Genomic DNA, 26,279 nt, shown 5'->3' with positions numbered 1-26,279 from the left:
GAAACGTGACCTTTCAGATGAAAAGCTTTCCCGTCTCATTGGTTGCGTCCGAGTCGCAGCGGTTAACACTTCGGGATATCTGGAGTTCAGCTTCCTAATGACGTCACAGCTAGCTGAAACACAGAAACAGGCATGCCATTTCGATGCATAATAGCAAAGGGACATAAATGCACTAAAATGTAGCACTTGCAATGTTTGTCTTTTTTTCCCTTCCCCCTACCCAACCGTTTTTTTGTCAAACGACTAAAGAAAAATACCTATAAAACCGCGAGTTTCATCAGATAAAGCGACTGGGTCCAGGTCATTCAGATGCTTACAAACAGAAAACAAAAAGGTAATAGAGTGTAGTACTTGTAGTAGTAATAATTCAATTGATAGAACTGATAAGAAAAGCAGCTTTTTGATATAAATGCATTTTAGCATGTACAGCGTTTTTCTCTTATAAATGTTTTTTTTTCTTATTATTTTTCGTCCTTTAATATGTTTGTCTGGTCCAGCTTATTCTGCTGGTCTGATTGGAAAAGACGTTGCTCCCGCTGCACTGGTCAAGAGGTGGAGGTGGGTGAGGTCACACAGTCTTGGCCCTCTCCATCAGTCCCAGGTAGGCCAGGAAGGAGTGTTTGTGGGAGTGGGAAGGCGAGGCGAAGACGAGGGGAGACGTGGCCGGCCGCCATCTTGAGTGGAGGTGCGAGTGGAATGTGTAAAGGGTGGTGAGGGGGATCAGGTGGGCCTGCTCGCCGTTCCTGTACTGCTCCAACACGTGGCGGGAGGAGGGAGGGAAGAGGGAGGGGCTGCTGATGCTGAGGCTCGCGCCGCCGTTGGTGCTGGCCGTCTCCGGTTGGCGGGACCGGCCCAGCGTTAGCGACAGCGCGACGGACTGCAGCGCCTGAGACGCTGTCAGGCTCATGAGGGGGCTGCTGCCGCCGCTGCCGCCACTCTTCTCCTCCTCCTCGTCCTCGCCTCCCCCTCCCACGCCTCCGTCCGACCCCCCCGGGCCTCCGCTCTGATGTTTCTTGAGGTGGCGGCTGAAGACGAAGGGGTGCGTGGTGGTGAAGGGGCACTCTCGGCAGCCGAAAGTCTGGCGCGGCGCGTGCTTCAGCTTCTTGTGCAGGTTGAGGTTGTCCTTGCGCTTGCAGCTGTACGAGCAGCGGTCGCAGTGGAAGGGCCGCTCGCCCGTGTGCACGCGCACGTGCTCGATGAGCTTGTTGGCCGTTTTGGACAGGTAGCCGCACCGCTCGCACTTGTAGTGGTTGCCCAGGCGATGCCCCCGCATGTGCGCCTCCAGCGAGGCCTGGTCCGGCCACAGACCCTGGCAGATGCGGCAGCGGTACTCCACCTTACAGTGCGTCTTCAGGTGGCACTCCATGGCCGCTGGACGGTTGGTGGAGTAGATGCAAAAAGGGCACCTGGTTAATGCAACGAGAGGGGAGGAGGGAGGACGGACGCCACACACAGAAGCAGAAGACAGCTGAAGGGAAAGTGTACGTTCACAAACCTGAGTGGAGTTACTCTCCCCTCTACCGTCTTCAAATCAAACTAAATTAGTGTCAAACGTTTGTGCTACGTTTGTGCTGCTTTGAGCAAAAAGTTTCATTTGGGCAGCTTTAATTTTTAAGAAATTAAGGTGATCCATCATACTTTCTTAAACATGGTAGGATAGGACTATGGACTACACAAAACATGTTAATTACTTTTTTTTTTTTAACAAAATCTATGAGATTTTAGTCTGGCTAATTCTTTCAGATTGAACTTTTTTAAGGCCTCCTGTCACTTTAAATCCAAATCAGCTGCTGCTGGCCACGCCCCCCAACTCACGTGTGAAAATGGCTGCAAACAGATGAACAATTATACATCTGTGCATCTTTGAAAAGCAGAAATGGAGCTTCCTGCACAAACAATAAGAATGCACCAAGTGGTTTCTGAATGATAATTAAACAATTAAATATCCGTCTTTTCCAGCAGCCACTGTAAAACCAGTTGAGCAAACGTGCTGGATCTCTGCTTGGGTTGCTAGGTGACAGGCTGGACTCAGTTGGGGTTGCTAGGTAACGGTCTGGGATTTCCGCGTGAGGGTCAGTGCCTGCTGATTTGTTACGTTACATTCTGAAGGCTCATTTTCCAGACACCAAAAGACGTCAACTTATTGCCAAAAAACTAACTGGGTGAGTTTTTAAGAGCTTCGGCTGCTTTTAGTAGTTATAGAAATCAAAATGGAAGCACACAAACGTGCAAAATGTGAATTGTGTTCCCTTTAATACTAGTTTCTGGAAGCCATAGAAGGTCAACCAGCCCCACACATTTACTTAATTTAACAAATTTGGTGTCAACCGTGAAACATTTACGCTGGTAAAATGTTCGTTTTTAGTGCTTTTGTTTTCAATGTCTTAAAAGCTCAAAGGTCCAAAATTAAATCCATATTCCCCTAAAACAAAGACGGTTTTTCTATGTTCGTCTCAGCAACACAAACTAAGAGAAGCTGTGTCTCCATTACAAATGTACGTAAAACTTGTTGTTAAATGTCCAAAAACAGAATTTCACAATTGCAGTGTTTCCATTAAAGAAACGCAATAAAAATCACATTAGAATAAGTTTGTTCACAGGATCAGTCTTTAAAAAACATGCAACGCCATCATCCTCCTTCCACTTCCTGTCGTCTTCTTCGTCTTTCCCTCCAGTAGTAACATCCAGCTGTTGATCACATCACTCTTTTCCATTACACCAATTTCAAGAAAGCTGAAAAACCACCTCATCCTTATGCAAACACATCTCATCAAAGAACTAGATTTATTTATTTTTTCAAAATTGCCATGTTTCCATTAAACAAATGTATTTTAATAATTCCAGTTTGAGCAATTATTCAGCTAAAGATGATTAACGCCAATTGGGGGGGAGCTGGTTGACCTTCTCTGGCCTCTGGAAACTTTCATCAATATCTTAAAAGATGACAGCGGCACAAACAAAACTTGTTGCTGCACAAACCAGCACAAACGTAGCACGGACCCTCGACACCAATTTAGTTTGAATTGAAGACGGTGGCGGGGAGGGCAACTTCACTCAGGTCATTCACAACCAAGTAACACAGCTTGACATTGATTAACAGGAAGTGATGAAGAGGAGGAGGACGGATAAAGGAAAACTGTGTGGAAAAAATGCTGGAGATGTGTGTCGGTTTAATGGTGCAAGAATGGAGGTGAGCAGGTGTGAGTGGGGTGTGTGGGTGGAATAGAGTGGGGGGGTGAGTGACAGGCTGGAGGAAGATGGGAGCAGGAGGACATGATGGGGGGAAATGAAGGAATGAGTGGCACTTACATTTAAATAGCACCTTTCATCTGCTCTGGGCCCCAAAGCGCTTCACAAACCCTGCAGAACAGAATCACCTCAGAAAAAAACCTCGAAATGATCAAGGCCCTCTTCTCTCCCTCGCTCCGTCACACAGAGAAACACAAACATCTGGCTACACCCGTCTGTCTGTCTGTCTGTCTGTCTGTCTGCGCACACGGCCACAAGTTTACATACACTCGTCACGGACAAGGATCCATTTTGGGCTTTTATTATTCATCTGCACTGCAAAAACACAACATTTTATCAAGTGTTTTCTAGTGCAAATATCTTAGTACATTTGAAATGAGACAAAACTAACTTACAATTATTTGTTAATACTATACATATTATTTCACCTTTAACAAGACATTTTCCCATGTCATAAAATCTGAACTAGAACTTTTTAATTAAGGAATTAATGACTTAAAACATGCTGCTGTACTTTGCTGTGGAGTTATTTGTAATAGGCCTGTCGATAAATTTTGCTTGATGATAAATTCCCCCAGAAATTATTGTAATAAACGATAATATTGTTGTCTTGAGACCATTATCAAGTAATATAATGCAAGAATGCAATTATTTTAAAGTTTAATTTAATTTCTGATGAACAATTAACATTGAAACTGGGTGACATTTTAAATATCCAAAATAAACAAAACAATAGAAACAACAAAGAAAATGGATACTGAAGTCTTTGTAAACAAAATTTTCCTAAAAAAAAAAAAAAAAAAAAAGCTAGTTGAGACCAAAACACCAAAACTGAAAACTTTTGTTTTCCAGTTTTTAGAAAAAAAGAGAAAAACTACAAACCATGCTAATGGAAATGATTGAGTTTGTTTTAATTTATCACGCAATTAATTGATTTATTGCTTATTGTTATAATTTAACAGTAAATTATAACAAGTTAGAAGTTAACTTACAAAATCTACTTGTAAATTAGTTTTATTTGAAACTTAAAACTAGACAAAAATACTTGGTAAAATTTTGTGTTTTTGCAGTGTGGAAGGAATGTTCTCCTTTTCCAGGTTGGAAGGATTTTTACAGCAAAGAAATAAAAAAAAAACAAGAACTAGATGTTAGAGTTGGACTCAACCGGCCTCGTTTTGTCAGCCGGGTTCCTGATGACGACTGAGGGCAGCTGGAAGGTTTTTGTTTGAATTCGTAAAGTCAAAGGAAGTCGGTTAAGGCATAAGAAGAATTAGTTTTAGTTTGGGAAAGTGTTTTTGGAGACATTTTTTAAACAATGAGTAGAAATATTAAGAGGCCTAAAAGATTTGGATGTTGAGAAACAACAAGTTGATTTGATGAGTTCTAGCAGCTGGTGGTCAAACCACAAATTAAATACTGGTGGATGTTTGTGTAAATATTTTAATCAATATATATATAATGTTGACGTTGTGTGGATTAAAAGCTGCATTTTAAAACTCTTTGCAGATGTATTTTACAAAAGGTTTATTGTCAAAGATGGTGGTGGCAGCATCATGCCCAGACATTTTGCCACGGTGAAGAGAACTGTGTTTGGTGGAGTCGTTGCAAGGCTTTCCAACCTAAACCATATCAACTGTGAAGCACAGTAGTGGCAGCATCATGCTTAGAGTTCCATAAGTTAAGAAGAAAAATAAAAAGCCCAAAAATAATGACATTTATACCCAAAAACAGTGTATGCAAACTTCTGACCCAAACTCTACTTCCTGTTTTTGATAATAAAGTTTAAATACTGTTTCAAAGTGTTTACCCACCAGTTATATGTACATAAAACTGCTCCCTTTGCTTCCCTTAGTAACCTCTGTTAACTTGTTAAAAGTTAGATTTTCACTGCTAGAAATTTGAACTTGAAAAACATTTACAGCAGACAGAAGAAACATGTCAAATATTCCAAATACAGTTGATTTATCCACACAGCGGCTGCAGGAAATGTGCCGTGTGGAGACTTTGGAGCTAACGAGGGGCTTCCTATGCATTCATGTTCTGATCTCTGCAGTAGACGTCGGTGCAGCTTCCTACTCTGATCCAGTGGCATGTGATGGATAAATACATGCTAACTCCACTGATGTCTGCACAGAAAAACACATGTTGAACACAGATTCCTGTTCATGACATGATGAGGCGGCAGTCGTAGTGACACTTCAATGATTCTGCACATGCACAGACTAGACGAAACAAAAACATGGCTCATGTTGCTTGAAATTAGTCTGGAAACGTTACTTTAAAAAACAAAATTCACTTGGATGGATTGAAACTTGAGGCCAGCGTCTGTGTGTGGGAAAAGGTCAGTGGATGGATTTGGCTGAGCTTGAAATGGTACAAAATGTGGAAAAGTGGATTCTTTAAAGTGTGAAGCACTTCCAATCAGAATATTATGAATAAATGTTTAAATATTTGAACATTATAACCCGTCTATAGTAGAAAGAGCAACATTTTCAATAAATAAAGGCAGTAGGAACTGAGATATCTGAGCTAATAAAGTGTGTCTGATTATCTTTCAGGGGTGCGCCAACAGATTTTATATAATCAGCCACTTGGTGAACCAATCCAAGTGTCTGTGTATTTCTGCTGGAATGCAGATTTCAGCAGATATTTTTCTCTGGCATGGCTGTTAGCTGTGGGCAGAGGAACAACAGACCCCGAGGGGAAGCCCATTTCCAGCTCCTTTTCCACTCTCCCTTCTGTTCAGAACAGCCACTGCAGACCCACAGACCACTGTCTAATAAGTCAGACTTGCCAAGGGAAGCTGTCAAGCAGTGAAACTACAGCTTGCATCGTTTGGTTTTCCTGGCAGCAGATAATGAGCAGAGAAGTGAGGTTAACTGATTCGAGCCACATGGCTGAAATCGTCCTCAAATTGACCGCGCATCTGCGATTCTGCCGCTTACAGGTGTCATCTGTGTGGCTCTCGCGGTTCACTTCTTATTTCTCAGCTGTCATGTGTCGCCTTGATTACAAAGATGGTGGCAGATGAAGTGCCTGATTTCGTATAGGAGAGGTTTACCCAGTTTTTGTTTGAAATAATTGCAGTCTTTAACCAAAATTAGGTGAAACTTCATTGAATTGTGCAGTCTTGATTATACCGTATGGAGAGATATTTCAAGGCAAAACAGGAGAAAAATATGTCTTTCTGTAAAGAAGTAGGCTTGGAAGAGTTGAGGCTCACAAACAAGCATGGAGGTGGCAGCATCATCCTCTGGGTTTATTTAGTTAGAAAGTGGCAGAAGTGGAGGGAACTGTTTTTTATTTATATCTTTGTTAAATATAAACGAGGTGCATAAAGGGCGGCACAGGGGCCATTTGTGGCTCTCTAAAATGATTTTGTGTGGCCCTCAACTATATTCTGCAACAGTCCAAGTCTGCTGATTGATGCACACGGACTTTAAATACAAATGTTTTTTTTTTATTATTCATCCAGGGTGACATTTTCACTCAATATTTTAAAACATATTCTTAATTTTTACATAGGTAAAACAAATTATCTGGAGTAAAGGTTTCTGGTGAGGGAAGTGAAAGTTGTAGCCGTATGTAAGAGCCAAGGCTTTCACAGCTAAGACGTCTTTTCCGGATGTGAAGCATGGTGAAGGCAGCATAATGCTGTGGTGGAAATTTTACAGCCAGAGATTCTGGTGTACTTTGCATAAACTGCAGGACTTTATTTTCAGACAGTATGTTAATCTTGTTTTCTATATATTTCTTGTGTGAACCTTTATATCTTTGGCACCTGACCTAAATCAGGTAGAGATTAAATAATTCAGCTGGCACATCTCTGTCGTAAATCTGTATTTCTGGAGGTTCTTGTATGTGGTGAATTGGAACGACGATGGAGAGGAAGGACTGGTGGAGTTAGGAACCTGTGTCTGTACTTGCTTTCCTTACTTGAGCCCTCCGGAGGGGACGGTGTGGCACTTCTTGTGCTCCAGCAGCTGCTCAGGCGTCTTCAGGAACTTGTGGCAAACGTCGCACTCAAACATCCGCGTGATCAGGTGGATCTGGAGGTGCCGTTCGTACATGCTGCGCGTCTTGCACACAAAGTTGCAGAAAACGCACTCGAAGCCTGGAGAGAAAAGAATGACAGAACAAAATGAGTGAAGAATGAGCGAAGCAAATCCAGTCTGATTAGATTCTGGATGTGATCCAGACTAGATTTTAGCGAGACGGCCTCCAGAAAACAATCAAATACAGTAAAAACAAAATGTCATGCAAATCTCATCATTCTGACACATCTGTGATTTTATTGGTTCTTGTTTTGTGAATCAATAAAAAGCTCTCAACTCCATTTCCAAATAGGAATATTATTAAATTAATTCATTCTTTAGGTCCCAGTCTTGATTAAACCTTTAACAAGCTCGATAAACAAGGCATTTTGTTTACCTTTCTGACCCAAAAAAGGTAAACAAAATGCAAAAGCCACAACAAAAGTTATGCTACCATGTGTTAGCATAACTTCCCTTAAAGCATAATTACCATTTTGGCTTTTTGAAGTAGTGTTGTGCTTTCATGGAGACTTCCTTTCAGCATGTTTCAACTTTTCAGACAAAAAACGTGTATTGGCCCAGTTCAGACTAGGCAGGTCAGGTTTATTCATTCATTTATTTATTTTAAATTGGTGATTGGACAGAAATTCACCCTTTGTTCTGATGTTTATCTTGTAGTGCGGAAGTCACTACTGAAGGAAGAACACGAAAAGGTCAGCATGTTTAAAAATGAAGCAGGAGGAATCAGAAAAGGTGGAAGAAGTTATTTTCTACATTTATCTATATTTTTCTGTAATTCATTCACAGATTATTCTCTCTTTGAAGAGCCTATTTAAAAAAAAAAGTTTGGGGTGACTCATTTATTACCAAGGAAATATTTATGATACTCTGCCTGTGGAGTTAACATCTCATTCCCTCCTGAGCTCCTATAATTTCATTTGGCATGTATGGACTAGATTTTAGTGGCTGATTGATCAGAAAAATCCAATTCTGCGTGGGCCCTCCCCCTTTGCCTGTTCTCTGTCTCAATGAAGGAGCTTCAATGCTTCGTGTCTTAGTTCCTGCTGCACTTGTTGAAAACGTATTTCAAATATAACTAAACCATAGATTAGACTGATTTTAAATGTTAATAAATATTATTTTAAATGAGGGAAAAAAAAAAAAAAATCAAACGTGATGTCAAGATTTTACTTTGTTCCTAACCTTTGTCCGACTTGTCCTCGGTTCCTGATCCCGAGTGGCTTCCGCAGCTCGCCTGGCTGCCCGCCGACAAGGGCGGGACCAGCAGGTTCTTCAGTTCTTCGTTGCCGTGGGCAACGTCCCCGCCCTCCGAGCTGTTGAGCGAATCGCTGAGGGCCGAGAGAGACGATGAGGTGCTCTTGGTTTCGCTGAGGGGACTTCTTGAATTCAAACCTGGACAGAAGAAGGAAGGGAAGTGAGAGTTACGTCTTAGTGAGACGACGAAACTGAGAAATAATAACCAAAGTAAAATTCAAGCACTTAAAACAAATCACTATTACTATTATCATTAATAAAATCTAGCGATGGTGTTTTACCTTCTACAGTAGAGGTCAACTAAAATATAACTAAATGTTCTGTTTTGAAATTTCCCACACACCTGAGTGGTCCCAAGAACACTAAAAAAATGTCAATAATGTTTAACATATAAAATATAAGTCACTGTGTCACTAGCAATAATAAATATTAATATCAWTGACACAATCCAAGCAAATTGTGTTGAGGTAAATTACCTTCCTGCTCAAAYTGCATGCTTAAATACAATATATAAAGAAAAAAATAAAATAATTTGCCAAGTTTTTTGGCATTTAGACAAATATTTTTTCTGATTCCAACTGATCTAAAACAAAAAAGGTTTATTTGGATTTCACTTCAAACAAAGTGGAAAAAATGTCTGACTCTCTTCGATGTATGAAAATATCTGGTTTCATCTGTAAGTAACGTTTTCCAAATTTAGGCTTTTAATCAAATGTTAGATTGCACTTTATTACAAAACTATGCAGTTTCAATATTAAGCACTTTTCCAACATTTTCAAGGATTTCAAGCACCAGTATGATGAACTCTGAACATAAAAACGAGACCCAAAAATAAATCTGTGGGCTGCATACTGTGCAGAAAATCTATTTCTGGGCACTGCCATTGTTATCTGCATGCACACACACACACACRCGCGCTACCAATACACACGCAGAATAAAAGCAGGCAGCCTGAACTGGGAGCCCTGCTGCCAGTCCAATCAAGATGCAGTGGGCTTTTATTGATCCTCTTCTCTGAGTCCACAATTCAGCAAGAAGAGAGGGGGAATTAGACGGAGGAGGGGCGGCAGCAGGGAGGGCCGGGGAGCGCGGGTCACGGCCGAAGGAGCTAAGATGGCGGGAGCATCTAGGGGCACAGCGCAACAAAGGGCATTCACTCAGGAGGGAGTGAATGGAGGCAGGAAGAAGCCTCCAAATGGTTGACCTCTCTCTTTAATACAGGCACACACCAATGTAGAAACGCAGCGGGTCTGCTCTTTCAGGCAGGGAAATTATTCTGGGATGGAGGATGAATGATTACCTTCCATCAAATCTATATATAGCAGGTCATTACAGCTTGGTCTTTGCCGCATTTTTAATAAACTCAACCAGCTTCCTTTACTGCAGCCGCTTACCTTCTCGCATGGAGAAAGGAAATTACACCACAGTTTTTYYYYYYTTTTTRGGTATCRGGAGATTAAAAATAGTCCAGCTTSTTTTACCTGAAGTTTACAATAATTCACAACAGGGAATRGAGAAGATTAATGTCAAAAACTAAGTACTCTGTGATTCAAGAGTYCCCTCTAGGGATCTTTTTACAAAATGCCATCAGATTTCAATCAGAGTCAGATCTGCACTTGAACTAGGCCATTACACTGCAAAAACAAATCTTACCAAGTATTTTGTCTACTTTCAAGTGCAGATATCTCAGGACTATTGAAATAAGACAAAACTATCTTAYAAGTAACATTACAGCAATATTTAAGAGCTTGTTTATATATATTGAAATGCACTTGTTCTATTGGCAGATTTATTACTCATAACATGGGAAAATGYCCTTGTTATAAGTGAAAAAAATGGTGGACCTAGTACTTTTCTCATCTATACTGAAGAATTGTTCATTGTTTTTCTAATTTTCCTGTTATAAACTAACTTTGGCCATGCAACTGAAGCCTGAAGCATCTCAACACTAACCATGTTGCAGCATCGCAGATGAAAAAAGGGTTTTTGAATTGAAAATAATGCTTATTTTAATAGTTTTTGATTAAAATGTAATTAATTAGTTAAATCCCCTGTAATTAGCTCTATTAAAATTTTTAGTTCAGTCCCACCATTAGAAAAAACCACATAAAACAACCTACAAATGGCTCAAAACAAAAAAACAAAAGCGATCATTTAGCAGTATTGCTTTGTTTATGACTAAACTAAATTCTGGGATGTGATGAAACCGATGCAGCAGATGCTTTTTAAGCTCAGTAAACTCAGCTGCACCCTGACAGATGAATCTTCCCGAGGATGCAAAGGCGTTTGCTTGTGCAGTTTAAGGTACTTAAAGTTTTTGCACATAAAACGGTGGAGTCCGTCTTGTTTGAGACAAAGATAAATGCCACAGCAGGCTGTGAGGTTTAAAAGTCGTCCCCAGAGCAGAACCCAGCCTGTCTTCTCAGGACCCGAGGCCTATCGATTCCTCCCCAACAGGCACGATAACGGCCAGCCTTCTCAGATAAACAAGGCCACCACGGACTGCCGAGGACCCCTCAGCTGTCTGCGCCGGACATTCCCACCCAGCAACACCATCACCCACAACGAGGGGCAGAAAAGAAAAAAAAAAAAAAAGAGGAAAAAACATCAGCAATAAAACTGAACAAAGCCGTTTCAGACAAGAAAACGCGTATCGACAACCTGGGACTCAGGGCCGCGGCTCTAAAAGTGAGGACGGTCGATCGGACCGGGCTTGTTTGTGTCTTCCTCCCCGTCCTATGAACTGACCTCTGACCCCGTGTTTTTAAACTCCTGCATCACAACGTTTCTGCTAACAATTCTAGCTTCTTTCACACAGAAATGAAAAACACGGTCAGACCCTGAAAGACGATTACAGAGCTGTAAAAGTATTCCCTCTTCATGTTTCGCCACAATGTAGTGCATAGGATTCTCAACTGGATTCAAATCTAGCCTTTGACTAGGCCTTTCCAACACATAAAAAACATTGCGCTGTAGCTCACAACTAGGGTTGGACATTAATTATATCATTTATAAGAATTTTGACTAATTATAGTCACAATAAATTCCAGTTTAAAATCCCCTAAACTTTGTATTGCTGAGATTATTTTTATATTCTTCTTCAGCTTGTTCAATAAGAGTATCAAATATCAATAGATTTTATGTGACTGGTGTCCTAACCAACCACATTAAAATGGGAATGTTTTTCAAGAGCAGTATTTATGTTTGTGGGGTTATAATTGACGTGTCATGCAGTCACAGCCATACAGTTACCTAAAAAAAGGACTAATAAGTAATTTTAGATCTCTGAAGCTCTTCCAAATTTCCCTCTCAGCTGTTTTTTACTTCATAATTCCCTCCAGTTTAGGTAGGTTTGCAGTTGTGCCATAATCTTTCTGTTTTCAGATGATTTTAAAATCTATGGAGAGAAATTTGTTCCAAAATTATAAGAAAATACAAGTTTCAAAAGTGAGACTGTGGAAAACTTCTCAAACAAAAAATATGTTTAGTGAGGAAAATACATAATATGTACACAATATTTGAACCTATATTTTAATTTAATTTTATTTTTCAGGGGGTTTTTTTTGGAATTACTTTTTCAGATTTTTATTAAATTTTTTTCAAATTTCAATTTTTTTWAAATATTTTCTTTACTTGCAATAATATTAGAAAAAATTTCTCCACATAAAAAGCCTGGTATTTTGTTTAATAACTAAACTCTGCTTTATGAGTTGCATTTGGAAATAAGATGCTTTCTGAAGGTATATTTGGTTACAATTGATTTAAGGGGAATCAAATACAAATGCATGCCACACTTTTCAGATTTTTATTTGTAAAACGTTTGTTCTTCCCCTTAATTATAACCTAACGTGTGTGTTGGTCTATCACATAAAATCCCAAATGTTGAATTTTGCTCATTGTTTAAATTCAGAACCAGATCAAAATTATCGTCCAAACAAGTTTCCACCCACTCTTACGTGTGAAAAGTTTTCCAAAATAACTCTTTTTGAGAATCAGAATTAGCAATARCACATCTTAATTTGGCTTTTTACGAGTTGATTTTTTTACTACAACATCTGACGGGACAACCGAAGCCGGCGTCTTTTGGCCGACAGGCGTCATTACCTGCGTGTCCGGTGCTGATGTGGCTCTTCATGTCGCTCTCCTCCATACAGACGTAGTCACAGACGCTGCAGCAGAGCGAGAACATCCACTGCTCCTTGTCCACATGAAGCGACATGTGGCTGACAAACTGGGCATTCAGCTCCGTCTGGAAACCGCACACATGGCAGCTGGACAGGGAACAGACAGCAGAGAGGGGCGGGAGGAGAAATGGTGAGAATGAGAAGAGGGAGACAGTCAGATTCAGTGTTACATTTGCCTGCATAAATTACCAAATGTATGGTGTCTCCGCATTCATTTTAGTTTGAATAAGATTATCTGAAAATGACTGGAAAAACGAGTTTACAGTGTTGAAACACAGAGGGAATTTCTGGAGAACGGTTTAATAAAAAGAGGATCAGTCCAGGTGAGTATTAGATAAAATGTTAAACCAGATGGGAACTGGTTTGGTTTCACATGGTGAAACGGTTCAGTTTGTATCAATAAAAATTAAAACCAGTCTGGGTTTGCTGCATGAGACAGAGAGAAAAGCAGCTCATGCAGAGTCAGAAGTTTAACTTTCAATCGTTTGGATCCTTTTCCAGGTTGGAGTGATTACACCACAAACACCTTTAGTGTGTTTTAAAAACATTACCTAAACCAAATGTTTGCATTTATTCTGGATTTTCAATCAAAATAGTTTATCCTGCAGGTAAATTAAACATTGTAACCCATATTATTCAACCATTTTCAAGTAAGCACTGTGGCTGGTGATGCTGCGGGCCGGATAGATCCCCAGTAGCAGTCAGTCTTACAACTCAAGTCCAGTGGCTGTCTTGACAAATTATCAGTTCAACTTCCAAACAGTAGAAACGATATTTCACACCAACATCATCAGTTAGCACTGCTATTCCGCCTCATTTGCTTTTGCTGCTCCTCTTTAGATCTGACCTGATTGTCAGAGAGTCAAGTTGGGGATACAATCCTTGCCCATATTCAAATTGAGAATGATCCAAATGTGACCCATTAGCACAAGTGGAGACTTTTCACTTTCCTTCAGTGAAGAGTTATTGCAACAGAAAACTTTAAGTCCAGAACAAAGTATTCATTTCTTAATATGTAGGATTTTTGCCTTCACTTTAATATCACAGTAAATATCTCAAAAGTAGACATTGGTGTATCCAAATCTGCTTTTAGCAAATTTATTAAACTAACTGAAATAAAGCAAACATTTTTAAATTTAAAATTTTTTACAATAGAGGTAAAAAAAATAATTGAATAATTGAATGTCTTTCTGTTAATAAGCCAAATTGACAAAAGTATTTTTAAGTTTTGGGAGTTTGGACACCAACAGTGTATGTAAACTTTTGACCGGATGCTAAAACGTCTCATATAAATCACGTGTGAATCTGGAAATATAAATATATGATTTCTCAAGTTCATCATCCAAAATGTTAGGACGAAAATCTAAATTTGACAAATTTCCTCTATTTATTTCACAATGTGAACCTGACTCACAAAAGTAGGTTATATGGATCTGTAATGTAAAGATGAATCTGTGTAGAACCTCAGTGTTGTCCCCCCCTGAGTGTGTGTGCGGTGTGTGAAGCCTACCTGTAGTAGTACGGGCAGTTCTTGCGCTCTGCGGAGTCGGCGGTGACGGCGCTGACGATCTGCTCGGCGTCCGTTTGGACCAGCTTCACAGAGTGGATGGTCAGGTGCTGATTGAGGTTTGCTCTGCACTTGGCTGCGTAAGGACACAGGTGACACTTGTATTTCCTCTCCTCTGCAACATACACACGCACGCACACACACACACAACCCGCCTCATTTTAAACTTCACTCTGGATCAAACTTTTAAACCTGGTCAATTAATTCCTGACACGGTCCAATTTTCAGGAAGGTAAAAACACATAAATATAGATTTGATACCCAGAACATTCACCTTTTTTTCCTCACCATCTGAAGCTAAATCAAACAAAACCTCTCTTGTTTTAGGTCACTTAGAATTTCCAGAGTTATTTCCATTTGCTAAATGCCACAACATGTCAGTGATTGATTTTTTAATGCCTTCAAATTCAGGAGTTTTCATGCTTTTCCTCTGTATTTTGATAGGGCTGCCTCTGAAACGTAAGACTTGGGTCAAATCTTTTGCGTTTCCTCCAACAAGCGTCTCACCGTAGTTTACTGGAGTTCTGGTCCATTCCTCCTGACAGAACCAGTGGAACTGGGTCAGAGCTGTAGGCCGCTTCGCTCACACACGCCTTTCCTGATCTTCTCTTTAGAAGCTGTGGGAAGATCAGCTCCCCACAGCTGACATAGGCATTGTGATGGCTATGTCAAAACATTGACTGTGTTTCAATATTTCCACATAATGTTCTTTCCTCACTTCATAAAGTGCACCAGTTCCTCCTGCAGCAAAATAGCCCCACAGCATGATGCTGCCACCTCCAAACTTCACATTTAGGATGGTACAATCTGACTTTTTATGTGTCTTATGGAATAATGGCTTCCTCTTTGTTGAGCGGCCTTTCAGCCCATGTTAGTACAAGTTTCACTGGTCTGTCTTACCAGCTTCAGCTGCATCTTTTCAGTTTTTTGGCTTTAGTTCTGGGCTCAATCTGCACATTTTGGACCAGAATCTGTCTCCTGAGCAGAAACACGTTTCCTGAGCGGTCTGATGGTCCGACACTCCCCTCATGTCTGAACTTGAGTAGAAGAACGCGGCGTCTTGAAATTATTTCCAAGGATGAACCAGACTGCTGCAGCTTCACGATTCTGTCCTCTTCTTGGCTGATTGATGTTGACTTTCCCATCGTGTCAAATCGGAAAGCAGGGAGTTCCAGGTGTGGCCTTGAAACGCATCAAATTAACTAAAGTGTGTCAGTGACCTATCAGAAGTTTCCAAAGCCATGACATCATCATCTGGGCCTTCCCTTATTGCTTAAAGGGACAGTAGTAATTCTTTATGTAAACTTTTGATCTTGAAGACATTAAAAAATAAATCTCAGAAATATTATTTTATTATTGTGTCATTTAGCAAATAGAAATATTTTTGGTGATTCTAACTAACCTAAAACAGGAGATGTTTGGTCTGATTTCACTTCAAAATAGTTAGGAAAAAAGATGGACGTGTTTATTCGGTGTATGTAAACTTCTGTTCAATTTATAAGCAGTATAGAAGATCTGCAGAAACACGTTTCCTTTTATGCAAAAACAAATTAGCATAACAACACGTCTACTCCCCCCCTCAACAAAAACACAAACACTAACTCTCAACCCATTTGCCCCAAGGACATGAAGCCAGGCAACCTTTATGTCGCCGGGGAAACCAAAAAGACCATCACAGTGACATATGCCCCTGCTTCTGCTCTCTGTGGTGTGGCCAAGCTGTTCGCAGCCAACACTCTCAGATGGTGTGTGTGTGTGTGTGTGCGTACCCTAAATGTGTGAGCATGTTCGGTTGTTTGGGGGGCATTTGGTACACAAGTCTCAACTTGTGAGCTGTGGTGTCCCAAAAAGGCTCCATTTATCTGGAGTCCAGAGGAAATGTGCCTTTAAATAAAACCGGGAAGGTGGGATTATTATTAGATTCTTGTAACTAACGAGGACAGAGAGCGGGACAGTGGAAGACGGGGATGGGGTTGAACGGATCAATGGAGAAAACGCAGAGTAATCAGGTCACCAGGGAGTGAGGAAGCCTCCCAAGCCTCTGTGTGTGTATGAGTGTGTGTGTAGGACAGAGAAACGGATGGAGAAGACCAGTCGGACCATAAGTGTGTGCAGCATCCTTCAAGCCGGGTAATTAGACGGCAGTTTTCCCAGAGAGACTAATCACGGTAGTAATCTTTTTCGAGGAAGGGTAATCTAGTCCGGTCAACCTTATCTATTTACAGCAGGCGCCACAAACAACATCTATGCATTAAAGGAAATAAGAGGACTCCGGCTGCAAATAACGATTATTTTATCAATTATTCTGACGATTAATCGATTAGCCTGACGATTAATCAATTAATCTGACGATTAATTAGATAAAAAAATGTAAGGTTTTAATATACAATGTTAGAAATAAAACACAAATAATTTGAATAATTTGTAAATAAGAAATACACATTTTACACATTTGACGTAACAAACGTCCCTTTAGTGAACACTTGATCAAACGTAGCAAAGGATGCATCTGCAGCTAAAAAAAAAACTATCAACACAGTTTATGACCAACCTGTTGATTATTTTTTTGGATTAACTGATTAATAACTGATTAGCAAAGGGGGCTTAGATTTGTTTTTATATTTACAGAATTTGAACAGGTGAAGTTAAATCTATGATACTTGAGTTCTGGGTAAAACAGATTCACTAACAATTTTCTTTTTTTTTTTTTTCAAATGCAAAATATTTGGTTTTTACACTTCTGACTTAATTACCGCTCTTATTGTGTTGTACATTCAGCAAAATGGCATTTTTAGAGATTCTAAACGAGTATGTACAGACTAAATTAGTTAGCCATTATTTGAAAAATAACGATTAATCTAGGGCTGTTGTAAACGATTATTTTAGTAATTGAGTAATCTATAGATTTTTCTTACAATTAATCGAGTAATCGGATAAAAACAATTATGAAATAAAATATTGGTAAATCTTCCATAACACCAGTGTTACTATCGGATATCAACATCAGTCTATTTTTTCCACATTTGAGCTTCCCTACCAGTTACTTTTTTGTAGACCGGGGGAGCAATACGGGATATTTACGGCTCCTCCGTTCAGAAACTCATCTAGCCGCCATGTTCCGCCTCCCGTTTGTTCAGACCGGGATGATATAAGTTTATTGTGCGGTTCGTCCGTAAAGCTGCTCTTACCCTGTAAGCATCAACCCTCAGCCGCCCGCCGTGTTCAGTCTCTCCGCTCACCTGTATAAATCCTCCTCAGCTTCTTCCCGCCGTTCAACCAGCAGCTCCGGAGCAGAAAGGCTGCCGAACTCCCGGCATCGCGCCGGTCATTTTAAGGATGTTTATTGGTCCCACAAAAACGATGAAAACCCGGAATTATCACCAATCAGTAAAATCCCCGCGGGCCGAACTTGAAGATTGGACGTTATGCCGCTAACACGTAGCTTCCGTCAACAACTCAGAGGCGGAAGTCAGAGCTCCGCGCAACGCAAATAATGTTCCGGCTGAAACACGGTGCGCTAAATGATAAAACATAAATTAACGAAGCTTCGAGGCAGGTCAATTTTCCTCGAGGAATTTTAATAATTGAGGTACTCGAATCACTCGAGGAATCGTTTCAGCCCTAGATTAATCTGATTAATCGTTTCAGCCCTATAAAGGAGACCAAGCTTCTGTGTGTGAGCGTGTGGTTTACCTGTGTGGAGCGACAGGTGTCTGGACAGGGTCTGCTGCCTGCCGAACACCTTCCCGCAGACGGGACAGGGGAAGAGCTGCTCGTGTAGCTTCCACTGGGCGAGGCCGTTTCCTGGCTCGCCGTCGTCCTTCTCAGAATCTGAAACAAAGACACATGTCCATCACTCACTGCCTTCACACACACCACCTTGAAATGTTCCACGTTTCTGTCATATTACAACCCCAAGCTTAAAAGTATTTAACAGATTTTATGTTATAAAACAAAAGTAGCACGTAACTATAAGGAAAATAATAAATGGCTCTCAAACATTTTCACTTAAAAGTGACCTTTCATGCTTCCTTGAACAGGTTAGGATACGTCTGCAGGCGATATAAAAACATATTCATTACTTTTTTGCACAAAGTCATTCTCAGATAATGAGATCTTAAGTCTCCTCAGTTCTGCCTATGAACTGTTTTAGGGCCTCTTGTCACTTTAAATGTGAAAATGGCTGCAAACTGATGCACATTTATACAACTTTGAAAAGCAGAAGTGGAGTCTCCTGCACAACCAACAAGAATGCAGCAAGTGGTTTCTGAATGGTAAGTCAACTTCCAAACAACTGTCTTTTCCAACAGCCATTGTACAGTGCATACAGCAGTAAAACCAACTGACCAAAAGTACTGGAACTCAGCTACGTTTGCTAGGTGACAGCGAGGGAGGTTTTTGAAAATTACACATTTTCCAGACACCTAAAAACATGAGCATATTGCCAAAAAATGGCTGGGTGGCTAATTTAAGCACTTGAGCTGTTTTTAGAAGCCACTGAGACCCAAATTGGATTACAAACACATACAAAATGTGAATTTTATAGGTTCAGTTTAAATATCCAGAATAGTCGTCCTTCTTTAAGGTTTCTTTCACTTCTCGTTCAGCCGTGAACCCAACACTCTGAAAGCTGCCTGCCGCCGTCTAAACGACGCTCCTTATCTAACCTACAGGAGGGATGCCGCTTAAACGCATTCTTAATGTCAACATCAAACAGGAGTCCTTTTCTCTGCCGCCTCTGCGGCTCCTTCTCACTGTATGCCAACTCAAAAACAGAGATGGTGCTTTTAAAGAGCTGAAGTAAAGAAAACATGCAGCATTTTTTCCTCCATTGTGCTGTTCAACCTCCATAGAGTAAATGAAGACTTTATTCCCAGAGTGCATTGTTCAGGCTGCACAGTTTGGCCTTGAGCTGCGCCTGTATGAGAWTATGGAAGAAAACCTGTGTGTGTTCCACTGGTGACAAATGATGTGGTATTTATACAGCTCTGAAAACTTCGGGAARAGAAAGCAAATATCTTTTTCTTTTTTTTCCAGGCATGCAGGGGGAAGACTTTGTGGCGAGTCCCTAAAGAACAGATGGTGGTGTGAGAAGACGTTCAGCTGCTGTTGCACCGACTCAAGCAACCTTGAGCATTTTTCCTCTCTGTGTCAGATATTAACTTCCTCTTTGACCCCCAAAATGCAAACCAGCTTTGTCGTGCTGTGTGCAGTTTGGATCGTTGTTTTCATTTGTGTCAGAGCAGCTTTTATGGACTTCTTGAAAAAGCAAAGCAAGAAAAAAAGATGCAATTTAAGTAAAAACAACCGAGAGAGATTTTACTTTACTGCCSTGTTTTTATTTCTTATTTTTAATATTTTTTACCCCAAAATAAATGATTTGAAGCTGAAGAAAAGTTTTAAACTCTTTTAAAYCTTAAATCTTATCTTTTAAAAAAAATGTCATGTTTACAAATATCTATTTTTACTGCAATCAGAGGTGATTAGTTGCTTATAAACATTTTGTAGAGCCTCATTGTACAGAGAAAGAGATCTCTGACCATCACCTTTGTTCAGCTCAACCACAGYTTATCTACAGGATTAAAGCCTGAGGACTCGGATAGCCGTGACTGAAGGTTGATTTTTGTCTGAGTTTGAATCCTTATCCTTCTGAAAGGTTCATAACGACTCATTTTATATTTTCTGGAAGAAGTCACTGGATTTTTATTTAACRTGTCCTCATGATACATGAAGGCGTGTACTCTAAGAAGAGTTTTCACAGTCTTTGGATATATTTATGAGTGTACTAAATACACAGGGTATTTATCCACATTTTCATTGTTTCTTTTACACTTGAATCTCCAGGAGGTTCAATCTTTTGTAAAGCAAGCCAACATCAATGGAGGCATGGAGTAGAAATCATTAGAGTYAGAATGAAGCATAATGATTAATCATTAGGACATTCAATGATTAATGACCAAGAGTAGTTTAAATTTGAGCTTAAAAACATCTCAAGATGAATTAAGTTTTGATGCATTTGAGAGCAACTTTTTTCTGTGCACATCTTTGCCAATAAAACGTCTAGAGAGAAATGACAAATGTACAAACTTAGAGAAAAAGTAGTGTCAGGTGTGATTATTATATTTCATTATCCRACTTCCTCCATGAGATAAAATCCGACTGAGGTGAGTTGATTTCACACTCAGCTTTTAGTCCAAACTTAAAGGATTTGTGGCTGAAGCCGAAGAAGCAGAAGAGAATTAAGTGTCCTGATTCRGAGGAGAAGMAGGAGGAAGAGTCGGTCACTCGAGGGTCTCAGAAGTCTGACTGCAGAGACCCAAAGCCATGACCCAGCAAATACACTCATGATTAAGCCAATTAAAGTGGATGGCCTTGAAGTGGTTAACGCCTTAATTAGTGTTGTTAGAGCCGAGAGGAGAGACGCAAACAAGAAATGAAGGAGCGAGCTAAATCCAGACTGGAAGAGGGGAATCACATGGACCCTGATGAAATCTTTTCTGTTTGAACTGAAAAACTTCTCTACGGAGGGCTGAGACTGCCAAAATTAAAACTAAATATATGTAAAAATGACAAAAATGTGAACAAATAATTTTAATTTGGACATTTTATTTATTAAAAGTAATCTAAACTGGTTTTTCATTTAAATTTCTTGGTAGAAATTTATTTTYACTTGATTTATTAATTATACAGTTTAATTTTGAGTCTATATGGAGGACTGACACTGCCAAAATTAGGAAAAAAAAATATTTCAAATTTATGTGGCAATATTTTAATTCAGACATTTGATTCATTACAAGTGACAATTGACTTGTCATTTAAATTTCTCTAAGAATTAATTTCCATTTAAATATTTTTATGCAATATAATCGAGTTTTGATTAATTTTTTTGTTTTATTTTTAATCCACATATTCATTATTCAACTCATTTCTATAATTATTTAAAAATTTTTATTTGATAATTCCTAATGTATTTCTTGTCAATTAACATTTGAAGGTCTCTTTATACTCTAATAATTTTTAAATAATTTTTAGAGGTTAATTAATTAGAGCAGGATATTCAGAATTAATTTTCTTTATTAATTTCCATAATGTCTTTAATTAGGCAGTGTTTGTCCGTTGTATTTTTTTTATTCTTTTTGGTACATCTGAGTTTGTATGAATTTAAAATTCACRCAGTTTGCTACATTTTAAGATAAAAAAAGTTGTTTTTAAACAAATATTGTGGGATCCCAGGACCTGTACCAAGGCAGTCGGGTAAATATATGTGATTACAACAGTTATTCCATTACATTATATCTGATTGATGCTCCAATATTTGGATAAAGAAGAAATAAAAAAGTGAGCAAATCCAACTTGAAGACAGAAAAATCTGCTAAGCAGAACAGAGGTGATAAAGCTGAAAGCAGCAGAGGCCGGATGTAAGGCTTAAACTCACAGGGGAAAGGCCTCGACGAATTAACTTTCAGGACACTGTTGACACCCAGAAGCCAATCAGATTTTCATTAACTGGCAGAGGGACAGAGGAAACTGGCACAAGCTAATTAACCTCTGGATCCCTCACTGTCAAAGASACACCAAGGGAAGCTGAGAGATGCCAGGGATGAAGGGGAGTCGGGCGGGGCAGGAGGACGCTCCGGGCTTCAGAAAGGCCAACTCAAGGTAGAGGGCCCTGACCTCAGTTTATACACATATACATATATAAAACAAAGCTCCAAAAATGTGCAAATACAGTTTGTGTGTGTGGAATCAGAGCATCACTGCATTATGAAGTATGTCAGAGCTACATCTGGGATTTAAGGACTTCCGTTTAAAACTTACCCAACTTTGAAAGAGTGTTTTTTAATTTGAGCCTCTGGATTAATGAATGCTTACCTGTTAGTGACGCCAACATAATATATTTCAAAAGTGTTTTAAAACACTTTGTAAAGCTCAAAACTCTAATAATAAATCTAATTTATGAATAAATGTTCTGCACATTTTGCTCCAAATCAAAACATAGAGATGTGTAGTAATTATTTGCTCTGCAGAAAGTTAGAAAAAGTGAATATTATCATCAGTGGTGAGTTGTTAGCCTTCAGTCAGAGGCCTCATTATCCCTGGTATGGGTTTTATAAGTACGTCTCCATAGTGTGAGAAACATGCCCCTATCATGATGCCTCACCCGCCGTGCTTCACAGTCTACTGTAACTTCCTTTTAGGTTCATCTGATTAACAGTTTCAACAGTTTCACACAAACCAAACACTAATTTAACAAAAATTTCCCACATTTAAATAACTTTGCTGAATGTATAAATTATAAGACAACCTTTCTTTCAGTTACACAGATCAATAAGGCATTGAGCCATTAGAAATAATAAATATTACATGGAAACAATAAAAACCAGTTGTGAAAAGGTAAAAGACTTTCCTGCTTAAATAACATGCTAAAGCACAACATACCAAGAAAAAGTTACAAATTAATCTCTAAACATTTTTTGGCATTTAGCAAATAATAATAATTTTGGTAATTCTAACAGACTTAAAACAAGAAAAGTTTAGTCTGATTTAATTTCAGTGGCAAAAAATTTTCTGGTTTATATCTGGCTTCAACTGTAAATAACTTTTTCCAAATGTAGCCATTCAGCTCAGCATCAGGTTGCAATTCATTACGAAACGATGAAGTTTGAATATCAAACACTTTACAGAAATCAAGAACTTTCTAAACCTTGAAAACGCCTGATTAAAAGTCAAGCCTTTTCAAGGAATCCAAGAACCCGCACAAAACCTCTTTGTAGGTTTTTTAATCTCTCGTCAGTTTTAAACATAAAAATGAGCTGGTGAAGGATTTGCTGTTTCAGAGTGTAATTTCTACAGAAACGCATTGATTGATCTGGTTAATGATGTTGGACTGCTGTGATTTTGAGCAGCACACAGTAACATTTCCTCACCGTGGAACGGCGCCCTGGTGGAGGAGCTGGCCTCTGCGGGGGACGAGCTCTTGGAGCGCGAGTTAAAGGGTGATTGTCTGAAGCACTCGTCCAGGAATGAACTGGAACAGAGAAGCAGCGCCGATGTTACCAACACTTACACAGCCACTAAAAAACACCCACAGGTTTCAGTCGCACTCCAACTATCACTGACCATTTAAAAAGCACAAATAAAAACAGAGTATTTCTAGAGAAACTGACCTACCTATTTATTCCCACCATGTTGCTGTCTTTGTGGTTGTTGGCTTTGCTTACTTTTTCTGGAAAGAAGAGAATACAAACTCATCAATGTAACATTATTCATGCCAAATACATCTGTTTCTTTGTGTTTTCACGGCAGATGTCAGATGACGACTCAGACTTTAAATTTAAAGGGAAAATCTGCAGCAGCTGTGAGGATTCAGACTCTTTCAAGTTCATGTCAGCTGCTGTCAACGGATCTTTACTAAAAATATGACAAACGTGATAAAAGTGATCAAACCACGCTTCATTTCTTTGCATTTCTCAGTTCTTGTTTTCATCCTTAAAAATAAGCCAGTTTTTATTTTTAAGATTTTTTCAAAACCAATATTTCTCCAGACTTTCTGAAGGTCTTTTCAAGTTTTTCCTTCAGGTGTTTTTCACTCCTTTCAGCCCAGTCCTTGTAGCTGACCCTGACTGCATACCGCCTGTTGTGAGCTTTTAAAAAAATGAGCAAAGTGGATTTATCTGTGGACAAATAAAGACGTGTCAAAAATTAACTGCAGTCGTCTTTTCGTCAAACAGCAAAGACTCAGCATGAAACCTGAGAGATAAAACCTCCTCAGTTCATTCATTGTATGCAAAGTTTTTAAGTTTTTCTGCTAATAGCTGCTAAAATTCGTACCAAATTCAAAATATTTTCACCTAACCGGTGCTGATCTACATTTCTTCTGTCAAAATGTTACATTTGATTACTTGTATTGATTCAAGAAAATAAATGGAAACTGATTTGTGACAAGCTGCAGCTGAAAGATCTGATTTAAAGTTGGTTCCTTACTTGGCAGGATTTTTAGAGGATTCTTAAGCCTTAAAAAGGTTCAACATGTGCAGGATAGAAATAGAAACAAAAAAATGATTCTGAATTTATCGTAAGTTTAGGGCCTGAGTAAAACCGGCCAGCAAGTGGCCCCCAGCTGCAGTTTGGACACCCCTGCATGAGTTAAATCTAAAATGATATTGTTGATTCGGTTTGTGTTTGAACAGATGCTGTTAGTTTGAAAACTGTGACAATTATTGCAGCCATTTAATCCAGAAACATTGGTCCAACCTCAGGTAGGTGATTCTTCACTGAACAGAGATCTGTTGGAAAAGTTTGTGATCTGTAAAATCTTTAGTTTATTCAGTGGAAACACACATGATGATTTCACAGGCACAATGACCGCACTAAAGACGCACTAAAAGGAGTCAAACCAGGACTAAAGTCGACTATTTAAAACTCAGTTATGACTAAAGAAAAGTAACTGTGAAATATTTAACATTTCATTTATGGCATTTTTTGGTCCAGCAGTTCGTCTTTCATTTTCCTAACTTGCAAAAAAAGATTTTTTTTTTATTTTTATTTTTTGCTGACTCAGCTTAGTGCTGTTAAGATTAATGGCGTTGACGCGGCTGCACATTGTGATGGATTCATCCATCAACTGCTGACATGAGTAAAGACACCATAAGTAACACGCCTAATATTACTTCTTTCACACAAAAAAATAATTGGAAGGGTTTCAACGACACAGAACCTGCAAAAATATTCACAGCTTTTGAAGTTATTCACATTTTATTACATTCCAACCACAAAAACTCCCATGTTTTTTTTAAATTGGGATTTTAAAGTGACAAACCAACACAACGTAGCTAAGAATTGTGAAGTGTAAAGAATGGCTTTCAAATGTTTTTACACATAAAAATGTGAAGTGTCAATTCTGGAAGAGAGCCAGAAACATATTCTGCCAGGATAGTTCAATCCAGGAGGAAATCTCGTTAACCGGCTGTAAAACGAGGCTGTAAAAGATCAAATGGTTAAGATCGAAACAGAATTGTGTGTCAGAATAGTCCAGTCAAATGTCAGACCAAAATACAACTCAGGAAGTATTACGTTGGGATTTTATGTAATTTTTATCTTGGGGTGTTCATTGGAAAATAAGGGTTAATTAATTAAATACATAGATTTCAAATTTTAACTCAATTAATTGCTTTCTATCAGCTTTCCATTTGAATTTCCGTGTTTCTGGCACACCCGTAAATGAACGACATCGGCGAGCAACAGCAATGCATGACCAAGCTGCTTCTCTTAGTCGTCAGGCAGATACATTTAGTTTCCAAAAACCATCTGATGGGAAGCTGGAAAAGACTATTGTTGTGTTTAAATAATGCTGAAGGTTTCAAATACACACTTGCACAGTAGAGGTGGACGGATAGATCGGATACATTGATAATACCAAGTTAGTATCAGTACTGAATCAATAATTGCGTGGTAAGATTGATCATTTTCTTTCCTCAGAGGATCTATACTGTACCACACACCTCAAATGTACTGAAATCTTGCACTCATGCCTAATAAAGCCAAAAGTTTCAAACACACAGAGACTTGAGTTTCTGGCAACTTTTCAACAGTGGTGTAAAAAAAAAGGAGGTGAAAGCAGCCAGAACCAGAACCAGAGCTCAGAGCGTGTAGTTCCCCGTGTTCAGAAGTAAAGGCCACTCCGCTAAATGAGTGAGAGAGAAGACTTGCGTGTGAGTTTCAAGGCGACGTACTGAAGTGAATTTCAAAGCTGCAATCATCTCAGTGTTCACAGCGACCTTGCTGCTGATGCGTCTCTGAGGTCCTACTGCTCTGGGTAATTCATATTGATTGCTCATTGTGTGACAGCAGCCCACTCTGTTCCAGCCCCCCCTCGACGTTCAAAACAACTTCTGAGAGGGTGGCGGTCGCTGCTGCCAGGGCCGACGATGCCCCGGCCTCCCTGGGTGGGCAAGCTGTATGACCCCCCCC

General features: G+C 39.4%; 1 protein-coding gene across 7 annotated transcripts in view; it reads right to left on the bottom strand.

Annotated features, from left to right (window-relative positions):
- Positions 1 to 227: 227 nt before the first annotated feature.
- The window catches only part of znf827 (zinc finger protein 827), a 98,302-nt gene continuing 72,250 nt past the window's right edge, over positions 228 to 26,279 (bottom strand). For 2 of the 7 annotated variants that reach the window (XM_008420155.1, XM_017304946.1), the window contains exons 7-14: positions 23,481 to 23,535; positions 23,237 to 23,337; positions 18,003 to 18,140; positions 14,253 to 14,424; positions 12,663 to 12,829; positions 8,487 to 8,696; positions 7,186 to 7,363; positions 228 to 1,406 (exon numbers count right to left, since the gene is read on the bottom strand). In XM_008420155.1, the coding sequence (XP_008418377.1) occupies positions 569 to 1,406; positions 7,186 to 7,363; positions 8,487 to 8,696; positions 12,663 to 12,829; positions 14,253 to 14,424; positions 18,003 to 18,140; positions 23,237 to 23,337; positions 23,481 to 23,535 (1,859 nt within the window). In that variant the 3' untranslated portion in view covers positions 228 to 568. Of the gene's footprint in view, positions 1,407 to 3,309; positions 3,361 to 7,176; positions 7,364 to 8,486; positions 8,697 to 12,662; positions 12,830 to 14,252; positions 14,425 to 18,002; positions 18,141 to 23,236; positions 23,338 to 23,480; positions 23,536 to 26,279 lie in introns of those variants that run through there. The other 5 variants (XM_008420180.1, XM_008420172.1, XM_008420162.1 and 2 more) reach the window with 5 other exon arrangements.

This window comes from Poecilia reticulata, linkage group LG1 (genome assembly GCF_000633615.1).
Source record: "Poecilia reticulata strain Guanapo linkage group LG1, Guppy_female_1.0+MT, whole genome shotgun sequence".
Classification (NCBI taxonomy): Eukaryota; Metazoa; Chordata; class Actinopteri; order Cyprinodontiformes; family Poeciliidae; genus Poecilia; species Poecilia reticulata.
The sequence above is the reverse complement of the archived record's forward strand: the minus strand, read 5'-3'. Positions and strand labels throughout refer to the sequence as shown.